Raw genomic sequence first — 25261 nt, 5'->3', positions numbered from 1 at the left:
AGTTAAACAGCCATCAATCATCTGCAATTGGTACCTGACCTGTTTGTGTATGCTTGGAAAGTTTTGCCATATTTTGAGGAGCACTTGTTCTTTTTGACTTTTCTGCACAGTAAGAATATCTGAAATAAACCCACTGAATTTATAGAAGCCTATTTTTGTAGCATGGGAGGCCTAATGTTAGTAAAGCATGACAAATAAAAAAGCCTAGTCCAGAGAAGTTAGCCAAAGCAAGCTACCGAGAGAAATAACATTAAGAAAAAGAACTTTCCGCACACTGATTTGAAGCTAGAGGTTTACCTCAGGATAGCTTAAGCATTGCTGGCAAATTTCCTATGTGATTGAAATAGTATATTGATACTGTTGCTTCTCAGAGCTCCAGTTGCAGATATGGAAGTGAACTTCAAAACTATAGCCTCTTTGTCCTTAAGCACATACATACAGGTGGTGATTACAGTGCAACCTCATTAAAGAATGGTCAGGAAAAGCTTGGCACAGAGTAATCACACATATACTAAAAGTTTGCCTTTTTAAATTGAGAACTTTAATCTGGTAAGTAATTTGCTTTGAAGATTACAGTTCTCACTCAGTTCAGAACTCCCAACCTTTTGCACGGTTTCAGAAGAATTTACATGTGGAAATCCATAGTCCTTGAGACCAATCATAAAATTCCTGGTCTGTTGAGGATGAAAGCATTCATTTCCTTTTGCAAAGTCTGAACTTTTTTTCTTTTCACGTGTTTTGGGAGATTATAGGGAGCAGAAACCATAACATTGAGTGTGTAGGAAGGGTCTGAAAAGGAAGTTGAATATAATTTGCAGAGGACATAGGCTGTGCCTGTCAGGCTGTGCTCTGCCTACTCGAGAGCTTGTCACGTTTTCATTGAGAATAGTTAGGAGATCACTTGAGCATTGAAAAAAGGGTTATGCAGGTCAGCTAAAGGAGACTTGATGCTGTTATCTTGCAGTTTGGATGTCTTGAGTTTTGTTTCTATTTGTGCCTTTGATTTCAGATGCGATTGGCAAATCAGTTTCTTTATTCATGCCTTTGGGTTCCATCTACCACTGTGTAGTTGATCCTTGCTCTGAACTGCACATTTTGACTCTTAGTGTGGTTTCTTTATAGTGCCTTACACTGGCTCTAATTTCAGCCACCTCTTCTGTATTTTGCTTTCTCACAAAATAAAGCTTTATGACACGTAATCACAGAATCTTAATACTTCCTTCAAATGTACTTTTAAAACATTTTGTTTTTTTCTAAATTGATGTGGCAGTAAGGAAGCAATGGCTTTTTCTTGCCCTTGAGTCATTTGTAGCTTTGAGAGAGAGGGGCATGGGGTTGAGGTGATGAAAGGCCATATGCAATCAGTATTTACCTAATGATTCCTTTTGCACTATGTGTGCAAGAACAAACACAGAAAATGCAAAAATATTCTTCCTAATAGAAGAATATATGTATTCATGGTAATGAAATGTTTAGTATAAAACACTTCTATTTAGGAGGTCTGTCTCTGAAGTTACCTGAAACAAGGAGAAATATTTAAAAGGTTGCTGTGTGGGGAGCAAAGGAAGGAGCTGTGAATAGGAAGCACAGATGGATTTTGTCTGGTCCACTAGTTTGCAGATGACTTTTTTGTCCAAATCCATCAGTTTTACTTCTGCATTGAAATTCAGCAAATCATTAGCAGCTTTTTCCTTTGTAGAGGATTTGAAGCATACTCTGTATAGGCTGAAAAGTCAAATTCTTGGTAGAAATAAAATCCTACTAAAATATTAATCCTACTTCTTGTACCTTTCTGTGTTTTCTGCTGAAGAGGCTTGCTAGAAGGGGGCAAACCCCAGTGAAAGTTATAGCAAACAAAAGACTGAGCTAACTGAGCCTAACTTGTAGTAGGCTCCTAGGAGTCATTACAGTGGTGAGACTTGACAGAACAAAGTTTGTTTGGGCTTGTTTCCCATTATGACTCCTTTCAGATTGAAGATGTGTGACTGAGGTGATGCTTGACTGCTTATCCTGAGTCTCTGGTGAGCTGTATCCACTACTTTCCATCTTCTGTGCCCATTAGGTTATTCAGTTTCCACAAGTGTTAGGCAGCTGGGGAAGAACCCATTTTCACACAATCATGGTGATTCTTTGCACTCTTGCTGTGTGCTGGAGGTGGAGTCTTCATCTCTGAAATCAGTAGCCAGAGCTAAAAGCAGACAGTCTACAGATGGGTGAATGCTTACTTAGCACTTCAGAAAACTTGCAGAATGTATGTCAGTTTGACACTAAATGCTGAGGTGTTAAAATATGCACTGCCAAAAATATTAGAATTTAATCATAAAGTTATGTGCAGTACTATCAATGGATTCTTCTTGGTACATGTTTTACTTTAGAGATAGACAAACGTGTACATACCTGGTACTGCTTGCTGTGAACAGAATGTCATAAGAACATTTCATACAGTTTACTGAGTCTGCTTTGGATAGTAATGGTTTTCAAATAGCTAATTAAATTTTTGCAGTATAAAGCCCTGTAACATCTTGTAGATGTGTGGTTTGTATTAGTAATAACTGCATCTTCTGTTTCACTATTTGCTTTTTCAGACTTCTCAGTTCCCTAGCAGTGCTGGGATTTCAGTTTGTCATCCCACAGCCTTCAATTGAACACAGAAAGGTAAGCATTAGAAATATTCAAATTTTGTTTACTTAAAAGTAAATGTAGAAAACATGAAAGAGTAAGATGTATAAATCAATGCAATCCAAGTAAAGTTCTGGAAAAAAAATGGTTTCTGGTTTGTGTGGAATTTTTTTTGTAATATAAATATATAATTTGTAAAAAGAAGCTTATCATGGTTAATTAGAGTAATTTGATAGAGTATTGCAGGTCACAAATAAGTCTGTCAGCTTACTTAAGCTTTGGAGTATTTTTGTCATATAAGACAGAGGGGAAGAATAGTTCTTGTCAGTGGGAGCAACGTTAAAACATGGACTGATTAGTAGAAGCATCCATTTGCTCATAGGTCACTCATGGCAATGGAGGTGGAGGTACTTGAAACAGAAGTTGGACCCAAACTACACTCTTTTGCTAGATTTAAATTGTTAGAGGTTGGAGCTGGAAACTGCTGAACTTTCCTATTGTGCTTTTGTGAATGATTCAGTCACATTAGACATTGGCATGTCTGTGAGAACTTGCAGACTACACACCTTCTGTCCTTCTCAGCAGTGACAAGACTGGAATACTTAGCTTAGATTTTTGCATTGCTTTTCAGGAAAGTTGTGGACAATTTGGAGAGAAACAGTGGGCAGCAATGATTATCCCCAAGAGATTTTAAAATCTCACTTCTGTGAGAAGTTTGAATCAATTCAGGAGGTAGATATAACCTCCAAATTTGATTGTTAAAGGGAAGGCTGTTCTTTCTGTCTCTGGTAAAAGAAGTGAGAAGAGTTAGGTTTAAGCTGGAGAAACATAGATTTGATACTAGAAAAAAACTTCTCATTGCAAGGATATAAAGAACAATATATCATATTGACTGGGTAACATTTACATTTTCCGTGATGAAGTTCTCTGGGAGTATGTTGAATAAATGTTTGTCAGGAATGAAGTGTAGGTATTGCTGATTCTTCCAGAGACTTATGGGGAGACCCCTTGCATGCTCTTCTGTCTCTTTATGGGCTCTGACCTTATATTGATGTTACTCACATCTGTGAATTTATATTCAAACACAATCAATTATTTATTAAACGTATCAATCTAATTTTTGAAAGTTTGCTTTTTACTATAGATTTTTCAATTACAGTGCAAGATGCATGTTTATTTTTAAACTGTAATTTTTAAAGGAGATAAAAGACAGGTTTGCAGGATTTGGGTGGTTTTTTTTTTTTTTTTTAATGTGTATCTGCCACTGTCTTTAGGACAAAGGATTATTTGGACAGTATCTCCATAGGTATGGACTACAAAGCTGAAGCCATATGATAGTCGTAGTTCTCAAAGAATGTAGCACAACTCTATGTGCAGCCTAATTATAAGCACAACTCCTTGTGAAGCCTAATTATAACACAAGTTAAATGAAGTCAGAAATGATTGAGTCTGATTCTCTCATGGTCCAGTCTGCAGTGTTTCTCAAATTACCCAAGTGCTCTATTCTAAACCTGAGCACAACATTTTGTATTTCCCTATTTTAGAGCTCTTCTATTTTGTTGTGCAGTGGAGATGGTCATGCTGCTGCTGTTTTCAGTAGTCTGTCTAATTAGACATTCTTTTGTAACACAGACAGTGGAGAGATGCTGCAATCCAAGTTCCAAATGGCCTTTGGGGAAAAAAAAAATCTACTAACTAAAATAGAGTAAGTCAGAAAAACAACTGCTTCATTCTGTGAAGGTCCGGAATTCATTTTGATAAAATCAGATGCTTTGTTTTCAATTGAATGAGAAATGCCATGGGTCTGGTGTGTCTTCTGTACTAGTTAAGAGGATTGAAGGCATGACACCAAGGCATAGGGGTATGGGCACTTTGGAGCTGTTCTTTTATTGAAAACAAGAGGCAGAAATTCACTAGTGACGATCTCATAGAGGCTACAAAGCTGTATGTCATTCTCAGCTCTTACACTACATGTTATTCTCAACTCTTACACTACAGGAGAGGATTCCATTCATGCCAAACTGTGTTTAGACTGGAAGTCTGTATTTGTTAAGCTGTTCTGAAGCCTTTTGACCCACCTATTGGCTCCAGACAAGAGGGACTGTTAATAGGTCTGAAGGCCAAATCAGACAAGTTTCTAACTGAGTGTGAGTTCTGTGAGTTCTCAGCTTTGAAACTCTGGAAGCTTTTCCCATTCCTTTTATGTAGTAACCTGGACATGTTTGTTGGCATTCTCAGCCATCCTGTCCTGTGTATTTCTACATGGATCTCTGCTGTTTGACAGAGTTCCTTTTATGTGAGAGAAGAATGGTTTTGTGGAAAGGGACAGAGAGAGAGGGGAAGGAATCGAGGAATAATATATTATATTTAACAAAGTAATTAATAACAAAAATGGTCATAGAATCATAGAATAGTTGGCTTTGGAAGGGACTTAAAAGGCCATCTAGTCCACCCCCCTGCAATGAGCAGGGACATCCCCAAACTAGATCATGTTGCTCAGAGCTCTGTCCAACCTGACTTTCAATGTTGCCAGGCATGAGGCATCTACTACCACTCTGGACAATTATGCCAATGCCTTACCAACCTCTTTGTAAAAAAAATATTCCTTATGTCTAGTGTTAGTCTACCTTCCTTTGTTTAAAACCATTACCCCTTGTGATATCACAACAGGACTTGCTAAAAAATTTGCCCCCATCTTTTTTGTCGGCCCCCTGTAGGTACTAGAAGGCTGCTATAAGGTCTCCTAAGAGCCTTCTCCAGGCTGAATGAGCCCAACTCTCTTTCCCTGTCTTCATGGGAGAGGTGTTCCAGCCTTCTGATTGTCTCTGTGATGTCCTCTGGACTCTCCAGCAAGTCCACGTCCTTCTTACGTTGGGGCCCTTGAGCTGAATGCAGTAATGCAAGTGAGGCTTCACCAGCATTAGAGCAGAGCGGCAGAATCCCCTCCCTTGGCCTGCTGGCCATGCTGCCTTTGATGCAGCCCAAGATATGGATAGCTATCTGCTCTGTGAGCACACATTGCCGGCTCATGTTCAGCTTTTCATTCGCCAGTACCCCCAAGTCCTCATCTGTAAGGCTGCTCTCAATCCCTTCATCCCTCAGGCAGCATTGATACTGGGGTTTGCCCTGACCCATGTGCAGGACCTTGCACTTGGCCTTGTTGAACCTTAGGAGGTTCACATGGGCACACTTCTTGAGCTTGTCCAGATCCCTCTGGACATATCTTATCCCTCAGGTGTGTCAGTTGCACCACTTAGCTTGGTGGTGTCTGCAAATTTGCTGAGTGTGCCTCGATTCCACTGCCCATGTCTTTGATGAAGACAGTAAACAGTACTGGTCCTAATATGGACACTCAAGGGACATTACTTCTCACTCATCTCCATTTGGACATTGAGCTGTCGACCACTACCACCTGGATGGGACCATCCAACCAATTTCATATCCACTGAGTGGTCCGTCCATCAAATCCATATATCTCCAAGTTAAAGAGATGAGTGTTGTGGGAGACTGAGCCAAAGGCCTTACAGAAGTCTAGATAGGTGACATCTGTAGCTTTTCCCTTGCCTAGTGATGTAGTCATTCTATCATCAATAGAAAGCCACTAACTAGGTTGGCCAGACAGTGTTTGGTAACTTTCCTATACACACTCAGACGGTTCATATGTGGAAGCTGAGTAAGTAGAGCTGAATTGTAATGAAACATTCGTTTTGCCCAAGACATTGTTGTATGTTTATTTTGCAGCCTGAAGTTGAATGTGTGTGCTTGAAGGTGCTGTGGTGGAGAGTGTTTGGATTCTGTTTTGTGCTTCCTGTATACAGTATTTTTTACTCTGAAAGCTATGAACAGGGAAACAAAATCAGAGAATTGTTTAATGAAATATTTCTACATAGTCTTAAATCTTTTTCTACACTAAAACTTAGGAAAATGAAATAAAATCCAGAACAATCCCCAAAGCAGTTGATGGAGATCCAGTTGTAACTGTCTCAGGACACTCACAGTTCAGCTGAGATCTTGTTTTTCTTGGATTTTTTTTGGACTTGAGAACACTCAAAAATATCAGGAAATGCTATTTTCTGTTTGTTATTAAAATATAGCTAGATTTTCATCTTCTGTTGTTTTTTTTTTTTTTTTGGAGTCCATGTTTAAAACCTTACTATTTTTAGAGACACTGATGTAATGTAGATATATTTAGGACTTTAACATGAATAAGTTTATCTTACCAAAGAGCAATTTCAACAAAAAAAATTAAGGAAAATCACATCAATAAATCTGGAAGACCAGACAGCAGGTTGCTTTCCTCAGATGTACACACAAAAATTCATTTTTGGGATGACAGCCTGGGAACTGTTAGATAGAAGAATGAGCCAATTACTTCCATAGTATGGAAGTGCAGGTAGTGGAATTAACACCTGGGGGAATAAAAAGACCTAATGGGAAAGATTTTAATTTTTTTCTCATTTGCAGTTTATTCTGTAACTCTTCTGCTTTTAGGAGCAACCCCCCTGACCCATCTCCAGACTAAATGTAATGCTATTCCAGTTAATATATCCTTATATTGCTATAGGAAAACTTAAGATTGGTTATTAAAGTAAGAATGTTTTGAACCCTAGCTAGTAAGAAGATTTTTTTTTTTTTGAGGAGAGAGAACATATGACTGGGCAGTGTTTTCTGCCTTTAGATTTTATAATTTTGAGAGCTTGTCTGTCATACACATTTGGATTTGACAAATACAGAATTTCTAGTTTCAGAAATACCTGGCTTCTTGATTTTTGTATAGAAATGGCTTTGGTGCTTACTTAACATTATCTCCTGTCAGAAGTGCACAAAATCTGAAAGAGGAACTTTACATCTTCCTAAATCTGAGCTTATGGTACTACTTTGCTTATTAATATTTTCTCTATAAATAGCACAGATCTGGACAATAAAACAAGTACATTAAACGTGTATGCTTGTTGGAGAGAAATAAAAATCCTTATGCAAAAGATATTTGTAATTTCTTGCTAAAGACACTGGTTATAGTGTTGATCAGTAGCTTCTTGAAGGTTGGGGTTTGTTTTGTGGTCTAACTTACTTATTTGTAATTCATAATATATAATTTTATAAATCACAGAATCTTAAGGGTTAGAATGGACCTCAAAAGATTGTCTAGTCCAACCCCCCTGCCACAGCAGGACCACTTAGAATAGGTCACACAGGAACTCATCCACAACCCATCTGAGCAGCCTGTTCCAGTGCTCCATCACCCTCACAGTGAAGAAATCCTTCCTTGTGTTTCTTTGGAACGTCTTATGTTCCAGCTTGTACCTGTTGCCCCTTGTCCTATCACTGGACATCATTGAGAACAGCCTGGCTCCGTCCTCCTGACACAATATCAAGTGTACTTCTCCATAAGGCCAAAATACCTATCAATGTCAGCAAAAAAGTAAAAAATATTATGAAAAACCAAATTAATTGCCACTTGCGTTGAAAAATCAATCAAGCTGCTTGAAACTGGTTAAGCCTAAATCTTTCTTACTATACGAACAATTAGTTTTCCTTATCCTTCAGTATTGGACATATGAACAGCCCTCCTGCTGCTCATCATGCAATCAAGCTCTCTTTTCTCCCTCACTGTGCTTATTTTATTGAAGAAATATTATTAAACCTTTTCTGGTGAGTGTCATGCTGTGATGAACAGAATGTTAAACTATGAACCATAATGATCCTTCTCCCAGACAACCACTACAGTCTGCATTCCCAGTTTTTTCAGAAATCATTCCTGAGTGTTTTTTCACTTATGTTGCTGGGTTAAGATAAGTAAGCTGCAGTTAAATTTGTGCCTTGTTTATTTTAGTAAAATTGACAATGTAAATAGCAATAAAGTTGACCAAATAAAATTTCTGATGTAAAGATTAATTTGGTTTAATGTCTTGTTTCTGTTACAGCATTAAATAATAACATTGAAACAAAAGGATTGCTTTGAATTTATGTGTATCTTTTGTCACTCAATTATAGACTAGTATTCACTTAAATGGAGGTACAGTGCAAACTAATTTTTAAAGTATGGAAGAAATGTCAGGATTTATATTTACAAGCATTTAATTGCAATAGAAGTGAAGGATTTTTAGCCTCTTTGGGCTTAGTGTTGTTTCTTTATACTGGCTCTAAATCAAAGAAGTTGTAAACTGGGTGTTTTATCTTGCTATCAGACATACAGTGTCTATGAAAAACAGCTATGTGTCAAGTGAATATGCCTATACGCCACACAAAAAATGGAGATGAATATGTTCTGGGATGTGTGATGGTGGTTTTTTTTGGTGGATGTTTTTTTTCCCCCCTTCTCATGTTGGATTCCAATGTGCTTGCTTAAAGCTCATTGCTGCTAAATCGGGAGAAATAAGGAACAGAATCAGGAGCAGAAGCTGAGGGAAAAAGAAGAATGGGGAAGGGAAAGGTGGCCAAGATCCCCTATTTGGTCATGGTGAGCTGTTAGAGCAGTTCGGTTACTTGTGGAAATGTAGCCTGAGTAGCAATGTAATGGCCAAAACATCATTATGCAAATAGCAACTCTGTTCATAGTGGGGAATTTCTACAATTTCTACTTCAGACCACCTGTAGTGTACTGTAGTATAAGTATATAGTAAATAAGTATTATATATACATACAAATAATAAGTATATGGTATAGTTTAGAAGTATAGTATAGTATTGTGTATATATAATACATACTATAGTATATATAATATAGTGTGATGTATAAATATAGTATAGTTTATAAGTATATAGTAATGTGTAAATATCTTGCTTGCTCCAGTACACTGCACTTACTGCAAAGGCTTAATATGCTGGGAATGATTCCTTGTATTGAGCTGTAGAAAGAGCACGATGGAGATGTAGGTGAGAAGGCAGGGGGAGAGTGTACAGAGAGGGTAATAACTTCAAGAGTACTCTTTCAAGTGATAAGAATTTGGTTAGCGTATCTGACCATGATATCATTTTTAGGATTCATATAGGAAACTGCATCTAAATGTCATCCTACACCTTCATTTATATTGCATTAATGACAGTGAATGGCAATGTTTTACCCTACCATATACCCCATGGAAGTGACTGAAGATCCAGAGCTAATAGTACCTAATAGTTCTAAGGAGCACCATGGGATGTCCACCACACTGGTAACCAACTTACTTTTGCATATCCTGAGAAGCAGAAGCGTGTAATGGAAGATTGAATTCTTCTTGCAGTCCAGTAGGGTGAAGATCTATGCTAAGGTCAACAGAGACAAATCTGTAACTTGCCAGGACTTGTAGAGCTGGAACTCAGCTCTTGGTGACAGGACTACTACAGAGCTACTGTGGGTCTGTCATGCTGGGCTGCACACACCAAACTGACTTTTGTCAGAGCAACTTAGTGACCATGCGTTTGGGTACAGCTGCTGTATATGTGGTCATTGTGACAAATGTCTGTGGGTGTCACAAGTTTTTTTTTTAATTGTAATGTTTTTCTTGTTTCTAACTGCTGTCCATTATTATTGTTTTTTCATATATTTCAGTTCCATAAAACACTCCAACTGAAATGTAGCCCATATTCCTCCTGTGGTTTTCTACTAGTCGGTGTATCTTGTTCACTTCAGCCCAGTTGCTTGATTTTACCAGTATAGTTATGCTGTTGCATTAATTGAAACTTTGGTAAAATAGAGCCCTTCTAGCTAATGACATTGCTATTGTAATTACAGTGCTCTTTAGGAAACAGGAGAGATTACTTAGTTCATGTCAGGTCTTTTTCTTCAAAATTAGCCTTTTAATGCAGTATTTAGAACCACATCTGAAAGAGTTTTCTTACTATCTCAGTGTTGTTACTTATTCCCTGTCCTTGATGTTGTGGACTAAAATGGTTAGGGAGTAAAATTCTTCTTTGTTTGGAGGAAGGAGACAGGATGGATAAGGATACGTTATTTTATGCAAATAGACTCCTTGAAAAATGAAAGCCAGTGATTTTGTTATTTTAACCTGCTTTATCTTGGACCTCTGAATTTATTTATGTTTAAGAATTTTATATTAATAAATACTGACTTCTTTAGGCTTGGAGCACTGGGGGCTTAAAGCTTGTTCTGTGTTTCACTGGAAAAAATGAAAGGATCTTTGTTCCAGTTGGATTCCAGAGCAGGTGAACTCACAAGGTCATAGATAAGCTTGTCATCTTCCTTCAGGGCAGTATTGCATGCTAGTTCTGTTTCAAGTTTTGGATCAGTGTAGAAATATAATAAAATGTCAAGAGCTTTGTCACTGCTAGGGATGAATGACCTGAAACAGCATAGGGTAGTACAAGCTGAGTGACATAGGTCACAGATGATAGTCAATGATGAGAAAATAGTTAATTAAAATAAAGAAGACTAATTTGTGATATGATGAAGGCCTGGCGCTTATCATCTTTACTGTAAGTCATAAGCAATCCTACTACAGATAAGGAGTGATAATATAGAACAGGTAGAAGTGAGGTCAGGAGCGAACCATCTGTTTACTGGGAGGTACTAATGGTCTCAGAAAAATGGAAAAACTCCTCTGCTTTAAAACACTAGGCTCACAGAGTGCAATGGAGGTGGTCTTGGTGTGAAAAAAATTAGCCAAACTTGGAGGAAGCTTCAAGCTCTGCTGGCACAAAAACTGTTCAGAACTTTTTTTTTTCAGAGCTGTTTACTTTCTAGACCATTTAAAAAATGTTAAGGTTTCTTCAGATGTGGTCAAAGTTGGTTGAAGGGGCAGTTAAGCTTTCCAGGCATTGTAACTCCCTTCAGTGATTTGTGAATACAAAGGTCTTCTATTTCCAAGCCTTTTAGGCCTTTAATCTTCACAGGCACAGATGTTCAGACAGAGTTTTTATACAACGAACAGAAACCCAAGTCGTTTAAGCTGGTAATATTTACACTTGCCACGTTCTGTAAAATTCAAATGATTTACTACATCTCTGATTAAAGGCTTCCAAAATGCACTGAAGGATTAAAGTAGCAGAGCATAGTAACTATGCAGACATGTATACATTGTGTCATGATGTTTTGTTTGGCCTCCATTCCGTTTTTGGGTTAGGCTTGAATGATCTGAGAAGTTGTTATCTGCAATTTTTAGGGCCTTTTTGGTAGATTGTTTTCTATCAAACCAGCACTGTTCCACATGTTCTTGGAAGAGACATTAAAAATATAGTTGTTGCAAACAAATTTTGATAAAATGGACTAAAAAGACTTTCTGCTGGGAAGTTGTCATGACTGTATAGGTATGGCCTTTATTTGAAATCAGCTGAGCTAATACTGGAAGAATATTTCTTTAAGATGCTTATACCAGTGAAGGATTTAAACCAGTTCCATAGATGTATTTACAGTGCTGGCAGGAAAATACAATAATGTTATACTTAAACAGGTTCTAAAACTAAACTCTGATTTCCTCAGCCCATTCCAAATCTGGCATCCTCTACTCTGAACTGCAGTTCAGTTCTAGTTTCTGTGAGTCTGCCTGCATTGGTTGAATTTTTAAGAGGGCAAAGACTAGGTCATACTTTGTGGGACTGATCATTGATCAATTATATAAAAGATGATAATGGTCATGAAGAATACTGTTTTCCTCTCATCCCAAATATAACATAAGAATTCTTAATATTAAAAATATACTATTATACTGTCTTTTCAGTCCTCAGTCAGGCTCAGTCTGACTGTGATAAAAGCTGCATACACATCTTCTGTGACAGGCTGTGCCCTAACAAAATCTTCAATCAGTCAGAAGTATAAAATAAAGAAGTTGTGACCCTGGGGTAATGGCATAAATAAGAAGATGTCATGCTTTCCAAGTGCCTTGACACTCCCTTAATAATGATGGTGACAGTTTGAAAGGTTATGATAGGTTATCATGTTTAGGGTAATGAGAAGGACCATGGAAGGGACAATGGGAAAATGCCTAAAGCAGCCTGAAAAGTATTGAGGAATATAAGCAAGGCACTCTGCTCTGGGAAGCACAGGACAAATATGATAGTAGTTGAAAAAAGAAAAAAGGCTTGTCATCTGTTAATTCCACTTTGCATCCAACACATGAGCATGAGTTCATTGAGTAAATACCAGTGGGAGCATTTTTCTGAGCAGGTGATAAAATGTTCATCTGGATACAAATTTGTTTCCTTTGTGTGAAAGAAATATCATGAAGCTTTGCAAAACATACATTCATGCCTGTTACATCCCATCAGATGTATAATTAGGAATATGATGTAGTTAATTTGTTCATGAATTGATTTAAATTCGGGTCATTTAACTAGAAAAAAAGAATAACTGAATAACATATTAGGAATGAAATCTATGTAATCTAACATTATATCGAAACTGAAATTGGGAAAAAACCCCGAGAAGTATCTGATTTGATTTAGCTATCTCCAGGTTTAAAGCTTGCAATTGTCTTTTATCCCTTTCCAGTTTTGAATTTTGGCTACTCTAACACGCTCTGTATCTGCAAAATACTTAGTAACATTGGCTGTATCTATAACAGCTTAATTTATGTAACTGGTTAAAAGGTGTGTATGCAGTCTCCAAGCATCATGATAATATTTCCTGTGAAAGTCCGTCATTAGTTCAGGTTTGGAGTACTGTATACAGCATTGCATACCCATGTCAATATGTAGAAGTGGAAAAGTGATAAGAATGACAACAGTCCACAGCTCTGTCCTGTTTTCTCTACAAAAGGAAATTGAACAGATTAGAACTGCTGAATTTTGGAGAGAGATCTTGGAATTGGATTGTATTAGCGATTTCAAAGCAAACATCATGGTATGGTGTGAAGGAAAATGCAGAGAGATCATTCTTCATGTATAATAATGAAAAAATTGAGTGTATTAGCTTGCTTTGTTTTGGTTTTAAAAAAATAGTATGTTAATTTTCTTACAGATCTTGTACAACAAATCAACTAACAAAACAACTCTAAAGAAACAAAACTCCAAGGAACAGCTAGATTCTTTGTATCTCTCAGAAAGATTAAAAACAAATTTGAGATTATATTGTCCATTGACTGTCTGCCCACAGTAGTGTTTTTATTAAGATCTTGTTCCTATGCGACCTGATCTAGATGAACCTGCTTCTGCATGGGGGTTGGACTAGATGATCTCTAAAGGTCCCTTCCAACCTCTACCATTCTATGATTTGGGGGAATTCTCTTTTCTGCTTAACTCTGCCTGAAACAAACTTTGGACTGGTATTGGTGTTACTCTCTTATGTCTAAATAAATTATTCCAATATTGACAAGTTTTGAGCTTCTAAGATATTCTCATTAAATCATATGATTTGAGACTACCTAAAATAAGGGGTTTTTTTTCCCCCTGGCTTTTTGTTTGTTTTCAGTTGATCCAGGTTCATTTTGGTAAACAAAGTACTTTTCTGATATTTTATAGTCTTTATATAATTTTTACACACTGACCTTATGTATTTATTCTAGAAATGAATGAAAAAAATTGAAAATGAATTGAAAAAAACAAAAAAAAAAAACCTCCAACAAAATGTTTTAGAAACTTTGCCTAATTTGAAGAAGATAACTGCTGGAATAAAACTGGATGAAAAGCAGCTTGTGTTTACAAAAGTAGGAGACTAGGAAATATAAGAAAACAAGGGGGAAAGAACAGAAAGGGATGCAGAGTGGTGATATGAAAAGGGAGAAGAATGAGCCTGCAACTACCCTTCTGTAAAATCTAGCCTCATTCAGTTTGTCACTCACTGTTAGAAAGGTGACATATTTGAAGATACTGTGTGGATAATAGTCATTAAGAAGAAAGTTTCTGGATTAAAGAATCTTTGATAGCAACTTGATAGAAGTTAGTGCAGATGTAGAAGCTGTGAGCACTTGCACACCTGAAAGCTTGTCTTTCTTTTCTTCACATTTTTGCTATACAGCTCTACCTAGTGAAATCTTTAATTACACTTACAAACCTGATCCTGTCAATTAACTGAAAAGTGTATAAGAAAGAGAGGGAGAAAGGGCTAGAATTATGAAGTGAAATTAAGGGGGGAAAATAGATTGAGTTTGTAGAGGAAAATACTTGGTTGTTGATTAACTTGCAATAGAAATCATTTTGATGGGAGATTTATAGTTAGAATGAATATTACGACATCACCTAGAGAAGACGTCAATCATGAACTATGGGAAAGTAGATTGAATGAGTTAGTTGATCTCTCCATTTTGCAGGCCTTGTGATTTATTAAAGAAATTACTTTCATCACTTAACTTGGCAAGGAAAATTCAGTATGAATTTCACTTGTTCACCAGTGCAACCTCGAACTCTTCCCTTTAGAAAGGGTGCTGTTTTATGAGTAACTTTTAAAGGGAGAGGAGGAAGGACCTAACATCAGGAGTCTGAGTATGTGGTGTTTTGGAGACGTTCTGGAGTATTTAATCTGTCTCCCACAGCTACCTGTAATTTCTTGGCCGTATCCAAGGGCTGTAGTAGAATTCATTATCAATACAATGTGGAAGTGACCTACAAGTTCTGTCATTTAGCTCTTCTGCCCTGAGAAGCGTCAGTTATACTGTTGTAGTTCCTGGTAGAGGTTTAAGATCAATCTCTGTGGTGCCAGGATCTCCTCAGGAAATCTATTCCATGCTTTGTTTGCCTTTCCACTAAGTATTTTTTCTTACTAGCTAATTTGGATCATCTCTAATTAAATTTAAATCCACTGCTACTTGTGTGTTGGCTACAGACAAGAACAATTTGCTGCAGAGAGAAAATGAGCAGCATTTTGTATTTGTGTAAACTGTTTGGAAGACTTGTTATTACTCCCTATGTTTTCTATTTCCTAAGCTAAACTGCTTCAATTCATTCAGTCTTTTGGAGTAGGTTTCACCGAGTAGATTATGACATGAGTCACATATCATCATCTTCAAAAATTCATCTGTAGCTACTGTCTTTCTCAAAGTAAGAAAGTAGGGACCTGAATTAAAAATAAAAGTGCATAACCTGATTTACTGCTGAAAATTCCCATCTCACAATTTTGTTACTTTATAGCTAAGTAGAACTGATGAATTTGTACATCAATGTAAGACATTATGTTGTTGCTTTTTCTTCAGCTTTGTTATGTTTTTCCTTAACTAACTAGGTGGAACCTTCTTGTACTATGTCTAGAACTGTACTGTAAAAGATTAAGGGATGTGAAATTACTTACATTGCCTTCAGTCATTTAAAGTATCTGAAACAATTCTTATTGCAATGAAGTTTGGCAGCCAGAAAGTTCTCTCTGCAACAAGTCAACACTTGTCACTATTATATCAGTTTCTATTTCTGCATAATGAAGTATTTCTTTTTAGTGGCAGCTTGAGTTGCTTGCAGACTAGTAGATTTTAGTTGTTGTCTGCATGAGTGTCCATGGCTTTTTGAAAAAAGATGTACTGAACCATCATAGAAAGGCTTAAGAAATATTCCAGAGAAATGACACTTGGCTTAACAGGTAACAAAAGGCTTTTATAATAAGTAAATTTTACTGTAATCCAGGGTCACACCAGAAGAGTGTCTCTTCATGTAATTGTTACCATTTTTTTATCTGTGATGGAGCTACATTGATGTGTAGTATATGAACTGAATATTCACTGGAAAAACCCACATACTGAAGAATAGGTTGTTTAGTTTGTCAAATTGTGAGCCCTTGGTGTTCTGTTATTGGATATGAAGGCAAATGTAACAGCCAGAAACCAAGACTTTGTTGCATATTATTAATAATTTTGATAATATGCAGTATTGTATTGTACAGGCTATTGGATTCAAAAGGCTGACGCCAAATGGGACACCACAGAAAAAAAGGCATATTAAATGCAGACATCTGCTCCTGTTTTCAAATAACATTAGAGAAATGGGTAACATATCAGACTAATGCAGATGCTTTTCATTATTCTCAAGTTATAAGCAGATCCATTTTTTTCTGTGGTTGATGATGAAAGTGTGAGAGCAACCTCAGAAGAGGGAAATGTTTCAGATTATGTAGACTACAACTGACTAGTATACAGCAGCATCACAAAAGTTTTTGCTTGGCTTTTCTTATTGTAATAGTGTATTCAGCCCATGTTTGCAAACCACATTCCACCAAAGCCTGCCATGTTTATAGCTAGCCATGTTTATAGCTAGTTGCTCAGTAACGTATGCTTATTGGCATAGTGGCTGAGCATGTTATCTGTGACTAGAGGCAAAGTGTGTAGATGTTAATCTTTTGCTATTATACAATAATGTTCGAAGCAAAAATATTAATGGAATTTATATGTGTAGGAGGTCATGCTTTCCTAGGGAAGAAGTGATATACAGACAGACAAAGTTGTCTTTCCAAAGCTCATTCTGAGGTGGCCACACTTGACTAGGGCTGGAGACATATGGGAAGCATTTGTTTGTGGGCAGTGCCTTTTTTGCTTTTATTGAATTTGATGGAGATTTCTGTGAATGAAGGATTGGACAGGTCTTGAATAGCATTTTTCCTTGAAACATTAATATAGGGAGTGAAGAGAAAGTGCTAATATAAAAATTAACTTTTTGGCTGGTTGGAAATCAGCCTATCCTCTTAGGTTATTGTTTTTTTAAAAAGTTTCACGTTAGATGAGAGTTCCTGAAATGTTATTGCAACCACTACCAATTTCCGTAGTTGAGGCATCAGAGTAGAAGAGAGCAGTCAGTGTTAACCCAAGAGTCACCAAAAATGACTTTACTGCCTTAACAGTTTTCAATGTCCACATTTCCAAACTTTGCATTATGCAATGTTTTCCATTACTGAGAACTAAAGAAAATCTATTCTTTGCCACATAGACAAAAAAATAGTTTTGCTCTGAATGGATGATGGCTGTAGGAGACCTCTTCCTGTACTGTCAGAATAGGCAGCTGTTTGACAGGGAATGAATAAGACAAATTACTTCCTATGTCATTCAATTTCATTTGTGACTGCAGAGTGAATGATTTGAAAAGGGTATTAGTGCTCTCCTCATATTACAGTGTGATTTCTTGTTCCTGAGTCAATCTATTGTGTCTACAGGTTCCCCAGAGGATAGAAGAGCAAAGAGATGCACCTGAGGACAGCAGTGCTGGAATCCCAGGCATGTGGGGAAGTTGGGGCCCCTGGTCTGCCTGCTCTCGGAGCTGCAGCGGTGGTGTGATGGAGCAGACACGGCCCTGCCTCCCAGCCTATTACCGTGAAAGGGGCTACCGGCGGCCTGGGCGGCAGTTTCCGGCCTCAGAGAGAACTCTTGCTCATCAGAATTCCCACCACCACGAGGACTCACTGACTGCTTATCCTGGCCATGTCATTTCTGCCGTCCGTACATCTGTGCCCCTTCACAGGAATGAAGAGCAGCTTTGGGCTGGGCTTCGGGCCTCTGCTGCTTCTGGAGGCCACAACAACAGCCACCTGAGCAGAGGGGCGTTGAGAGGTAGCAGGCATTCTCAGTCCCAGAGGCAGAATGCCACGCCAGAGAAGAGGTACGTGTCTATGCATACATTTTATTCTCACTATGAATAATGTGTGTTAAGAATGACATGTCACATTAGGGTTCATATTTTTTTAATGTTTAAAAAAAATTGATTGAAGACTAAGCCTGACTTTTACAGTATTTACCATCATCTGTGGAAGGCTATCCTCTATGTTAACTGCTTATATGATACTGCCTAAGGACAGATGTAATTATTCCACAGTTGTACCAGTCAGATTTTCTTATTTCTCTTTAAGATTTGGTTTATCATTTATTGAGATATTTTTTCCTTTTCTGCAACACTCTCATTTGATATTTCCATCTTCACTGTAAATAAAAATCAGAACAAATGTATAACCAGATTCTTAACTTCAACAGCCATTTTGAATTCAATTGGCTGAAAAAAATCATCAAACTTTTTTCATAAAAAAAGGCAAACTGTCTGTTCCCTTTTTTTCTAGTCAAAACTCTAGACTTGTTTTGTAGTTTTCAGAGAGTTTCTATTTACGAGCTTTTTGTTTTCTCTTTTCATTCTTTTGTTTTCTACCACCTGTTTTAGCAAAATTTCACATTTGATGAAATTAGAAGATGTAGTTGTTTAATACATACAATAATTTAAACACTGTGTATGTTTATATAAATTTGTTAATATTAGTTATTCAGTCTTCAATGCAGGAATTAATTCTCCAGTTTCTGGAGGAAGACTTTTTTCTCTTCTTAGATACACATCTATCAGATTATTTTAGTATATATATAAAAGGAAAATACATGTGTTTCCAGTTTCAAAACTTAGGAGAATAGGCATGGACATCCTTTGGGAGGAGGTACTCCTGAAATATCACAGTTCTGTCTATTTTTCCTTAGAATATGTATTCCAGTAGTCCTCTGGTTCTTTGCTTCTCAGCCCACTTCTGAGATATTCACAAAGAGATTTTTTATTGGAAAAGTTAACATAAACCCCCAAACAAACCAATTAAAAAAACCAAAACCCAAACTCCAAACAAAAAACCTGAAAAACAAAACAAAACAAACTTTCTATAAATCATCTGCTTCTTGAAGATCCTTAGCTGAAGCAGCCAACTGTAATTCCCTTTTAATGGACATCTTGCTGACCAAAAAACAACCACCAAAAAATGCTGCCTTGAGGCAATATTCCAGCCTGACTGGAATAAGACAGTAGGACTCTCTGTTGCCTGTGATAAAGACATCCTCAGGCTCTGCAAGAAACTCTCTCCATCTAAAAGAATATTTCAAAATAGAAATTAACCTATTAGCCTCCTGTTTGTCTCAGTGAAGCAGAAATTTCAAAAAGCAGGACCAGCTGATCAAACCTTGTTCTTCCTAGGTGATAGCCATGTACTTTAATCACTGCTTTGTCTGTCTTTCAAACCCATGCAAATGTACAGTCTAGACCTTTTGAGTACAACTTCAGTATGGCCCTGATGATCTTTTGACAGGTTAGAGAGTGCCAAAGGCAAGCTCTTAGTAGCAGTGTTAACATGACTGCTTTTAGACAAAAGTTGTATTTTCTTTTTTCTGTTTTCCTACTTGATTATTTTCTTTATTGTGTGTCTGTTCTCAGCTGTGCAGCGTAACAAATACAGGTTGTAATACAGAGTTAGGGTGTTACTAATATTGGAAGATTGACCTTGAACTGTCGGCACAAAGTCATTCAAAGCCTGTTTGCTCCAGCCCCTTGGCACCCTCAGTCTCCAAGGGAATCCCAGCTGGCTTGGCCTCTGAAGCAGACCTACTGCCAAGCTGCTGGCACAACTGGGCTTCTATCCCTGTAGGCTATCCCTTGCTGCTGTGGTGGCCTCTGCAGGCCAGGAGAGACTGGAACAGTTTGGAACTGCAGTTATGTCTGGAACATGACAGAACAAGGAGCAGAAAGTGATGTTGTGTGCAGAAGTGAAGCTATGTTATTTCCTGATAAATACCTTTCCACAAGAAATATTAAAATGATCACAATGTCTGTCATTCTTCCACTTTCCTGTATCATGGAGACCTTTGCTTTTGAAAATTCTTGTGCTGTCTTAAGCACAGTGCAAAGTTCTGTAATATAGTTGATTTTCCACCCCCACGCAAACTGCTCTTTGGCAAAAGAGTGTGGATTCAAGGTCAGTGTTTTAATCTTATTTGCGTAATAAGTTATTTCCATCTTGTGTTAGGTGGATCCCTGGTGGCTTTAAAGCCTGTTGTATTGCATAACTTTCAGATTCTTTGGTGGTGACTGTAAAAACAGAATGAGAACAAAAAACGTTACTTGAAAATGAAATGATTAGAATGACTAATTTAAGAGTTTTCCTTAATTTGCAAAATCCAGAGTCCAAACCTTCTTTACAAAGGAGATTAATGGTCCTATCACATATATGAAAAATGGATTAAAGACTACAAGTTACTCTTTAAAACAGTGGTCAGTGTTTGCTAAATGGAAATCAATGTTAGTCTATTAAAAAAATACAACAGCTCTGTTTTCACAGTATGTACGGTCAGTGGAAACTTTTGGGGCTATTCCTATTTACTGTACTGGACTTTACATAAAAGTGGTAATTTTTGCAGCCATCCATAAAACAATGAAAGAGAAATGGACATTTATGACTAAGATAAGCTCACATCTGATAGCACAGTAAGATCGAATTGGATGGCTTCCAAGGCAAATACATTTTGACAGCAATAGCAGTCTTTCAGAGAAGCTGAATATGTTTGTATCATTTAGCAAAAAGCTGCCTTGCTTCCAGGCAGCTGACAAAGAACTTATCAGTTTCTTCAGCAAAATTCAAAATACAATTTATATATAATAAATTTTGATATACCTTGTCTGTGAAGGGGACCCTAATATTTTCAGCTTTTGTAAGTTAGTTGACATGGGATTCAGTTAGACTTTAGAAACCATGTCTACATATGAAGCTCAGGGAGAGAAAGATTTGGCGTACCTACAATTAGAAGCCTAATTTAAAAGGTTTAAGTGCTCCCCTTTTTGCCATAGTGTTGTAAGTAGAATTCTAATGGAACTGTGTTAGGGAATTATAGCAAGTCAGTGGAATCAGGATGGAGACACAAAAAGAAAGCTGTGTTGTCCACCAGCAAAGGAAGGGCACTCTTCCCAACTTCAAAGAGTTGAGTTTTTATGAGCACAGCCTTACTTTTATTTTCACCTAAATAAATTGCTGGAGCATACCATGCAATAAGAAGAAACAGCTTTGAGGAGATAGCGAAAAAATACCAAAGCATTTAGACATCTTTGTGATGAGGGGACTATGGAAAAGAAATAAAGGAATGCAAAGGGATAACATACTTTGAGAGAGAAAACATCTCAGTTTAGTTTAGTTCTTAAATGTTTTATTTAAAATTCTCTGTTTTGGTGATAGAGAACACAAAACTGAAATTTAACTTAGACATGCTTACAGCTGCCACCTTCATTTTCTCTACAAGTGAACTTTCGTGGTCGAGCGGCAAAGCTTCTGTAAGCACAGCATGTACTTTATATGCAGTTCTTGGGAGCAGAAAGAAAAAATGGCATTTATCACCAGAATAATTAAATAATTAAAGCAGACTTGCATAAATAGTGCAAGTTTAAAGAGATATGTTGGTAATAAAATGGCTTTCCTAAAGTTCTTTTTGTATTTGGAAAAGGAATGAGAGGAAAGATTTGCACTGAGGAAATAATAAAAAAATCATCAATTTCTCACATGGCTATAGCTCTGTGGTCTTTATTCTTCTGCCAGCAGCTGACGTGAAAGTCTGCTCTGCTGCTTTGTGCCCTGTATAGGGTCAATTTGCATTTCTAGGCCTGGAAGCAATGGAAAGGAAGAGTGTATAGTTTAATGTCAAAACAGAATTTCCTTTCTGCCCCCTCTCACAGACGTTTTGACCAACCAAGTGGGGATCACTCAGCTGGCAGATTTTCTATTAACCTTTAAAGGGACAATTCAGTTGTTATTTCCTTAAGCAATTTAAGCATCATTAGCTGCATATTCTCATGTAATTTCTTTAACCTGTTCTAGTTAGTTCCAGTTCATAGAGTCGGACAAAAATATGATTGCTGGACCTTCAGATTCACAATGGTATTATTTTCTTAGGTTCAGAGGCTTTATATTTATTGACATTGGGTGTTACCTTTTTTTAATACTTGGAATGAATCCCACCTCAAGTACTTAGACATCCATCCATTCATAATTTCTCTAATAGAATGAAAATGTGATGCATTTTACCCCAACCCAAATATGGTGATAAAAGCTTATTGGGGTTTGGTATGTGTGCAGGAGGAAAACAGAAGGAGAAGGATTTGATCCTTTTCTAATGATAAGTTCTCAAAAAAGTCTTAAGAGCAGCAATAGTAATTCAAGAATTCATTTTGGTAGGACTTGAGGGATTTAAAGTCATGTGAGAAAGATGTGTATTTGTAAAACAGGTTTTAATAACAGTAAAAATCACATGAGGTATTTCCTGGCAAAATGAATAGCTAGCTGGAGTGGTTGTGGCCTCAGGTTGACTTCTTGCTGTCCTATTTCTCATCTGGTATTAATCCCCTGATATACTCTAGATCTCAACTATTATTACCTGATTAGTATAAATTTTTATTGTGCCACTGTGAGCATGCTTTGAATGGTATTACCTAAAATAAAAACCTAACATGATACTATAATTCCGTCTGAGTGGCTTTCTTAATCTTACTGCTGAACCGTTCAACCCTTCCTGAAGTGTGTTGACTGAAGGAGAGGAGGGGAAGTGAGAGTACTGCTAGCATTCAGTTGGATTTGAGACAGTGCATTTTACAAATTGTGGTGGGTTAGCCCTGGCTAGGTGCCAGATACCCACCAAGTTGTAATATCAGTCCTCCTCCTAAACTAGACAGGGGAGAGAGAAATATGAGGTTTGTGAGTCAAGGTGAGGACAGGGAGATTGCTCAGCAAATGTCACAGGCAAAACAGACTCAACTTGGGGAGAAAAGGCTTTGATTTATTAATAAACTATAGGAACAGGGAGATGAGAATCTTAAAACACCTCCTCCCACCCATTCCTCCTCCAAGACTCTCCTTACTTCCCCCCCTAGCAGCACAGAGGATGGGGGATGGGAGTTGCGGTCAGTTCATTACAAATGGACTTTGCTGCTGCTTCTTCTCAGGGGGAGGCCTCCTCACACTTCCCACAGCTACTCACGAATTTCTCCAGTGTGGGTCCTTCCCATGGGCTACAGTTCTTGATGAACTGCTCCAGCATGGGGCCTCCTATGGGGGCAGCTCCTCACACCCTGCACCAACGTGGGTTGCTCACCGGGAGAACAATCCTTCAGGTACTGACTGTTCCTCAGCTTGAGTCCCTCACAGGATCAGAAGTCCTGACAGCAAACCTGCTCTGGCGTGGGGTTCTCTCTTCCCACAGGCTCAAAGGTCCTGCCAGGAACTTGCTCCAGGGTGAGCTTCCCACAGAGTCACAGCCTCCTTCAGGCATCCACCCACTCCAGTGTGAGGTCCTCCATGGGCTGCGAGTGGATCTCTGCTCCTTGATGGCCTCCCTCCATGGACGGCATGGGCACAGCTGCTTCACCATGGGCTGCACCACAGGTCACAGGGGAGTCTTTCTTTCAGGGCCTAAGCACCCTCCTCCCCCTCCTTCTCCGCTGACCTTTGTGTCTGCAGAGATGTTTTCACATTCTCACTCCCTGATGCTGCTGCCCTTTAGAAACTGCACAGCAAATTCTTCCCCCTCTCAAATACGTTTTTCACAGAGATATTACCTCAGTCACTAATTGGCCAGGCCTCGGTCAGCTGCAGAGTCCATTTTAGAACTGACTGGCATTGGCCCTGTCAGCTACAGGGGAAGCTTCCAGCAGCTCTTTGGTTCAAAAAGCCACTCCTGTAGCCCCTCAGTACCGAAAACTTGGCCCAGCCAAAACCACTGCATCACTGAATTATTGCACTGTCAGTGTGGAGTAGAAAGATAACAAAACTCCCATCACCATTGTAATACATATCAGCAGAGTTACGTGGTTACTTGTGTTGAATTTCTGCTGTTCTACCTGTGAACTGCATGGTTACATTCTTCAATCAAGCCTTGAAGGCAAAGCTAAGGACAAAAACTAGTAGTCTTGTATACAAATTTAATGGGATCAGGGATATTATTCAACTAATAGGAAAAGAGGAATGTAGTATTTGGGTTCAAATTCTGGAATCCTGTCTCAGTGTTGGAAGTGATGTAAATGAGCACTTGCTGAGAAATCAGCAAAAGCCAGTATAGTAAATTATTTTAGTGGATGTATTGCAGCTATGCTGGACTCAATCTGTTCTCAAGAGGCAGTTTACTCAGTGACCATATTCATTAATTCTACTCTGTCAGAAAAATGTAAGTATTTTTTGTGGCTAATATACTACATTGCATTTGATCTTAGCCAAAAGACCGAGAAGCGAAGAATTGAGTTGGAGGCCTGTGGCCCGTGGAGGTCCACAGGGATCAGTTCTGGGGCCAATCTTGTTCAACATCTTCATCAATGACCTGGATGAGGGTACAGAGTGTACCCTCAGCAAGTTCCCTGATGACACCAAACTGGGAGGACTGGCTGATTCCCCACAAGGCTGTGTTGCCATTCAGTGGGATCTCGACCGGCTTGAGAGTTGGGCAGAGAGGAACCTCATGAGGTTCAACAAGGACAAGTGCAGAATCCTGCATCTGGGAAGGAACAGCCCCATGCACCAGTACAGGATGGGGGTCGAACTGCTGAACAGCAGCTCTGCGGAGAGAGACCTAGGAGTCCTGATTGATAATAAACTAAATAATGTTTTTTTCTCCTTACACCCTTGACGTACACGGCCAGGGAATGTTACAGTCCTGAGCTGGTTTTAACTAGATCAAACCAACAGGCCCAAACCCAACAGATCCATACTGAGCCGTATCCTGACCTGACTGGTCACACTTGTATGGCATAACAATGCAGAGTTTTAACAAACACTCCTCTTAGCGTGCTTAGGCTTCCCAAAGGAAAGGAATAGTGTTGTCTTCATATTGTGGCAGAGTGTACCCGCGTGACCAAGAAGGCCAATGGCATCCTGGGATACATCAAGAAGAGTGTGGCCAGAAGGTCGAGGGAGGTTCTCTTCCCCCTCTGCTCTGGTGAAGCCTCATCTGGAGTCCTGTGTCCAGTTCTAGGCTCCTCAGCTCAAGAAGACCAGAGAACTTACGGAGAGAGTCCAGTGCAGGGCCACCAAGGTGATC

General features: G+C 38.3%; 1 protein-coding gene across 4 annotated transcripts in view; it reads left to right on the top strand.

Moving 5' to 3' along the window:
* Positions 1-25261, top strand: part of THSD4 (thrombospondin type 1 domain containing 4) — a 345093-nt gene that overhangs the window by 66754 nt on the left and 253078 nt on the right. For all 4 annotated transcript variants that reach the window (XM_061999825.1, XM_061999823.1, XM_061999824.1 and 1 more), the window contains 2 exons: positions 2586-2655; positions 17617-18059. In XM_061999825.1, the coding sequence (XP_061855809.1) occupies positions 2586-2655; positions 17617-18059 (513 nt within the window). The remainder of the gene's footprint in view (positions 1-2585; positions 2656-17616; positions 18060-25261) is intronic.

This window comes from Colius striatus, chromosome 7 (genome assembly GCF_028858725.1).
Source record: "Colius striatus isolate bColStr4 chromosome 7, bColStr4.1.hap1, whole genome shotgun sequence".
Classification (NCBI taxonomy): domain Eukaryota; kingdom Metazoa; phylum Chordata; class Aves; order Coliiformes; family Coliidae; genus Colius; species Colius striatus.
The sequence above is the reverse complement of the archived record's forward strand: the minus strand, read 5'-3'. Positions and strand labels throughout refer to the sequence as shown.